Source organism: Pseudorasbora parva, chromosome 23 (genome assembly GCF_024679245.1).
Source record: "Pseudorasbora parva isolate DD20220531a chromosome 23, ASM2467924v1, whole genome shotgun sequence".
In the NCBI taxonomy this organism is placed as follows: Eukaryota; Metazoa; Chordata; class Actinopteri; order Cypriniformes; family Gobionidae; genus Pseudorasbora; species Pseudorasbora parva.
This window is the reverse complement of record NC_090194.1, coordinates 31,424,314-31,430,252: the sequence shown is the minus strand read 5'-3', so window position 1 is coordinate 31,430,252 and position 5,939 is coordinate 31,424,314. Positions and strand designations below refer to the sequence as shown.

Genomic DNA, 5,939 nt, shown 5'->3' with positions numbered 1-5,939 from the left:
ATCATGTGAATGTTGCAACAAAAACAAAAAAAGAGCCACAACCGTACAGACCATTTTAATTAACCTCAATTCTATAGCATATTGCAGTGTGGTGTTTTTCTTGTGTTCTTAAATGAATGAATTAATTTCACCAGCATAGTAATCACAATCCCCTTGTCTGGAGAGATGAATGTTGAGTTCTTGTGATCTCGTCTTGTATTTTGTCAAATCAGCCAGTTATTCTAGTAAATTGGATTCTTCCTAATCTTTAATTATGGCCTTGTAAATACTAGAAAGTTTGCAAGGTTTCAGTTTCATTCAAGTTCCAGAGTGAGTCAGTGCCCTATTATAGTGATATGAAAGCATCCATAAATCTTGTTTAATTTGCATAAATATAAAGTAAACTGGTGGTAAGAGCAGGGGGGATATAGTTGCAGGAAAGCCTCTCATACGTCACAAATGACTCTTTAGGAGCCGTTAACACAGCGCATTTTCTCTGCTTCTTCTCCATTTGTGTGTTTTTTTTTTTTGTATGCTAAATATGCGTTATGCTGTCTTTGGTCGTTGCACTCGCGCTTTTTCCGGCGTCTCGCGCGTTATTAACGTGTTCTCAAGTTGAAAAAGTTGAACTGTTAAAACACTTTCCCCGACATTGTAGCCTACTTCTTATTTAAATGTGGTTTAATTTGGAGCGACTTTTCATTTCAATGAAATGTTTGGGTTATAAATTGTAAAGCTGTACCTTAGTTCTAAGGAGGAGTAGTTCTCTGACGTCATGTTGGGGGGCACAGAGAGGCGCGCGCTCAGTTAGACTCAAGTCAGTTCATTCCGGTGACCGATGCGCAAAGTTCTCTGAACTAGGAAACGTCTAGGAAAAGAAATCGAGAAGTTAATGGAATGGCTTGCTTATTTATTCCGTTGATATTGAGAAAACATTAAAAACAATGAATTAAAATCTTAAAGACTAAGGCGTTCTTTCGGGAATTTTTCTCTGACATCTGTAGTTTTGCCTTGACTGGAGCGCGCGTTTGGAGATGGTGAGCCTTTTCACGCATCGAGAGACTTTCAGAGCTGTTCGGACAAATATAAACCTACGGACCTACCATTTTTGAATCCGTTATATGTTTCTGTATTTTGCTGATTCAGTTGCCTAGCTTTAACTGCCTGTGTTTTGTGTTGACGCGCTAATGCTCGTGTGCATCTCCAAGCGCGCTCTGGCTCATTTTTGGACTAAAATCAGATCAGTACACGAGACTTTTGGATAGTTTGGGGGACTCGCCGTGTCTAAAAGCTGTTCGGCTTATTCTGTGGTAAGTTAAAGCCGCATTTTGTAGTAATAATGACAATTTTTTGTAGTTATTTATATTTGCTTTACTTTAATAGTTTTTGCATCTGTAAAAAGAGTCATTTTGATTATTTAATTTTTAAGCTGGCAGCCCCCTTCTGAATCCAAATGCAGTATTATGAATAGTTTTTTTTCTCTCTTGAGATTTGCCAAAGGAAGTACCTGGAGGATGTTGTTCTTTGCTATAAAGACACATTTCACTTTCAACAATTTTTTAAAAGAACAAAAGTTTTTGGAAGGATTACGCTAAGAGACAAGTCTACCTCAGGGACTACTTTGCACTTTTCTGTCCAGACTGGAACTTAAATATGACTACTCCAAATATTGCATATCAAAGTACCGGTAGCACATCAGCTACCAACGGAGGCAAAAATCTCAGTGCATGCAGTTCCAATTCTTCTTATTCCCTTGAAGCCACAGCCGCGTTTGCCACCGCAATGACGCTCATCATGCTCTTCACCATCTTTGGGAACATCCTGGTGATCATCGCTGTCCTGACGTGCCGCTCTTTGCGAGGACCTCAGAACCTTTTCCTGGTGTCCTTGGCTGCGGCGGACATCCTGGTGGCCACCTTGATCATCCCGTTCTCCCTGGCCAATGAGCTGATGGACTGCTGGTACTTCGAATCTTTTTGGTGCGAGATCATCTTGGCGCTGGACGTGCTCTTCTGCACTTCGTCCATCATGCACCTGTGCGCCATCAGCCTGGACCGCTACCTGTCCATCTCCCGGCCGGTGCAGTACGCCGCCCAACGCACCCCTCGCAAGATCAAAGCCGCCATTTTGGTGGTGTGGCTCTTTTCCGCCGTCATCTCTTTCCCCCCTCTGGTCTCCATGAATAAGACCCAGGGTCTAACGTGCAAACTCAACGATGAAGCATGGTACATCCTGTACTCCTCCATCGGGTCATTCTTCGCCCCGTGCCTCATCATGATCCTGGTGTACGTTCGCATTTATCAGATTGCCAAGAAGCACACTCGGTGTCCTCCAGGAGAGCCAAGAAAAGACGGCACGTGTGGCGTCCCGTCGGGAGGGGCGGTGCAGAGTGGCAAAGACCAGGGATGTGTCGACCCTGCGAATGTTCCCACTCTGACTGCTTTCAGATCCAAAACCATGAAGCAGCCTCCAGTAGAAAGTCGGCAGCAGATGAAACGCTCGAGGAAGTGCAAGGACAACAACGAGGACAGCTCAAGCTCTGGCTCGGACGTCGAGGTATTAGGAGGACATAATGCCAACGGGGCGACCTCCAATGTGGGGGCACTGGAGCCTGGCCACCAGACTTCCTCCCCAACCCAGACGTACCGGAACTTCGTCGCTACGTCTAAGGGCAGCCAGCTGGCCTCCCCCAACGTGAAACCAGCGGGAACTCCGAACACCAGGAGGAAAGCCATGATCATCCGCGAGAAGCGTTTCACCTTCGTCCTCGCGGTCGTCATCGGGGTTTTTGTCGTCTGCTGGTTCCCGTTTTTCTTTTCCTACAGCTTGGAGGCCATTTGTGGAAAAGCTTGCAAACTGCCGGATGCACTTTTTAAGTTTTTCTTCTGGATCGGCTACTGCAACAGTGCCCTGAACCCGCTCATCTACACCATCTTTAACAGGGACTTCCGTAAAGCCTTCAAAAAGATTCTGTGTAAAAAGTGTAAGGACTGTTCTTTCTGAAAGCGAACACACCCCTGAAAGGCAATTTTATATAGTGAGAGTGAAGACACAAAAACTGTCTAGATCATATTTCAACCCACCCACCCACCCCCACCCCCAGTTTTCTTGTCACATAAACTAGCATATCTGACATCCTTTTTTGTGTAAATCAATTTGCATGTCCATAATTACCTTTATGAATGTATTTGAGAGAAGAGGGTATGGAATATTATTTATTTGTCCTTTTAGTTGTCCAAAAATTCAGTACCGTTACAAATTATTTTTGTGTTTAAGTAAAATATTTTGGGGTGAAATGTGACTTTAATGTCAGCTTTGGCACGCATTCCATTCGTTTATGCGTTTTCTCAGCTGAGGTGCCGCATCAAACATGAGGAGCTCTCGCGATTGTGCCGGTGCCTCTTTCTGGAAGCTCGCCGGCCTCCAGGGTGTTGGTTGTGACCTTTCAAAGACAATGGGGCTCTTTCTCTGAGACACCTCTGACTCCGCTGCATCGTGAGATCACAGAGCTGTATTTCAGAGAGCTTCACCTCTGGGAAAGTGCCAGGGCTATTAAAACCCAAGAGAGGTTTCGTTCTCTGGGGTGAGAGGAAAATAAAGCAAATGCATGGCAAGATGTATGGCTTTATCTAGCTTTAAAATTGAATCTGAACATCCTCTGTTTACATTAAAAGCATGGTCTTGACTCGTCTGTTTTTGGTTGTTTTCAGATTTTTAACTAATGAATGACATGGATTTCCTGGATAAGGTCTCTGTGATTGCTTAATTTGATGGATTCTGATTGAAAGTAATGGCTGTTGTGTCTGCAGTCTGATGCTCTGGGCTATCAGGACCTCTCCCAGCGTGTTTTGTGTGTAAAGAAGAGATAGGCAATTATGTAAATGAACTGTGCACTGATTAATGCCTCCTGATAAGAATTGTATTATTTTTGTGCTCTCGTTAGAAGGCTTGTGCGCTTTAATTTCGCTTCTAAATGATATCAGTGAGTGTGTGTGTGTGACTGTGAGTGTAGAGAAGTGGAGCTAGGCATGTACCAGCACGTCTTTGACAATAAAAGCGCTTCTCTAAATTTGGTTCCATTATGCCTCCTGCTGAAATGAGCTGTTTTGTATGTATTTGTGAAAATAAATGTACATTTGAGTCATCTACATATCATTTCTTGCGACTGGTGTGAAGTTGCTAATGTATCTTTTGCAGACTGCGTTCAAAAATGCATGACAGCTGTGTGGGAAGTTCTGCTGGCTGTCTATTGTGTGTCTGGATCGGACTGTGACAGCCAGTGATGTTACGCAGTGAATATAAGCTTTATCTCTGATTTATATTGTTATTGTTGTCTATTAGATTTCTTGGAACCATCACGTCATAATCCAGAGTACCATAATCTATATGTGGGACTATCAATTTAAAAAGTTTGAACAACTCAATTTGTACAATTTATAACATTATATAAATAACATTATATATATATATATATATATATATATATATATATATATATATATATATATATATATATATATATATATATATATATATATATATATATATATATTATTATTATTATTAAAATGTTAATATAAAGTATTTATTTATTTTTATATATTTAATTATTACATTTACATTTTATATTGAATATACTGAATATGAATACACAAACTATTTCAAATGCTTATATAGCATTTATAAATTATAAGTTAATATAAGTATACATTTATATATATATATATATATATATATATATATATATATATATATATATATATATATATATATATATATATATATATATATATATATATATATAATATACAAAATATATAAAGTAATATATTATTTTTCTTTATTTTCTGCAACACCTTGTCTATTCATATATTTATTTATTTGTTCCCACACGCAGCAGCAGCTATACTTTCAGTTCGGTTGGCCTTATAAGGCATTTGAAACCCCGTTGAGATAAGGTGTCTGCTCATTTGTATCTCTTCTAAGAATAATGCCTAACTATCTATCATGACCGCAGTTTTATCTATTGCATAGGGCTAATCAAAAAGCGTCACTTTATCGCATTCTACATTTTGCATCAAGATATATGAAAGCTGATCTTCTGTGGTTGTTCTTGTGGTGAATGAAATCAAGTTCCTTCATGCAGTTTATTAAAGGAGGAGTGAAATGCTGTGTCATGCATACTGAGCTTTTTACACTGTTAAAGACTTGGATTCCCATCCTAAACATCGACAAAGTTTCAAAAACTAATGTTGGACGTTTGATGGAGCATTTCTGTGTCAAAAATACTCCTTCCGGTTTCTCACAAGTTTCGGAGAGTTTTTTTCGAGTATGGGTCGGCTTGACGTTAATAGAGCGGAAGGTCGTTGTATGGGCCGTACGGCTCTTCTCCCGGTAGGGTGCGCACGCGCGTGTGACTAGAGCGAGAGAGAGGAAATGCACGGCCATAAACACTCACTCAGGTGCAGATCCAGTCGTCCGTGAACACGTATGTCGCGCCGTGCTCCACTTTATTCCTACGGTTGACGCCGAGCATTCCGGGAAGGCAGCGCTGCATTTGAACCGATTTGAACGCAGAAATGACGAGAAGCTTCACAACATTGCTTCAGTCGCGTCTCAAAGTGGATTTCCACGCTCACTGCTGTCACAGGACTTCACCAAATCATACCAAAGAAGTGTGTTTTTGACGGAGCGGTCCCAGCGATAAAGGTTCGGTCCTGCTTTGGAAGCAGCCGGTGAGTAAAACTGCTTCAAATGTCTGTGCTGTTGGCTATCGTCGCGTGAGTAAACATCAGTAAACGACACGATCGCGTGCTTCGTCATTCAAATGCGCTAACGTTACTCAGTTGTTGTTCTATGTATAACGTTACACTAGTCTGATGTGCAAAACCGTTTTGCTTGCTACTGCTAAGGTTTAGTCGCATACAATAGTCCATAAACCGAATCATGTCCTCATAAAC

The 5,939-nt window shown here is 41.0% G+C and overlaps 1 protein-coding gene across 1 annotated transcript; it reads left to right on the top strand.

The window, feature by feature from the left end:
- Nucleotides 1-31: 31 nt before the first annotated feature.
- LOC137063034 (alpha-2B adrenergic receptor) lies at nucleotides 32-3,072 on the top strand. The gene has a single exon (XM_067434044.1). It carries the CDS (start codon nucleotides 1,633-1,635, stop codon nucleotides 2,980-2,982), a length of 1,350 nt encoding a protein of 449 aa, XP_067290145.1. The 5' UTR covers nucleotides 32-1,632; the 3' UTR covers nucleotides 2,983-3,072.
- The last annotated feature ends 2,867 nt before the right edge of the window (nucleotides 3,073-5,939 follow it).

Bases quoted from the DNA above. Each gene is read 5' to 3' on its own strand.
- LOC137063034 (XM_067434044.1), top strand. From the start codon at position 1,633: ATGACTACTCCAAATATTGCATATCAAAGTACCGGTAGCACATCAGCT.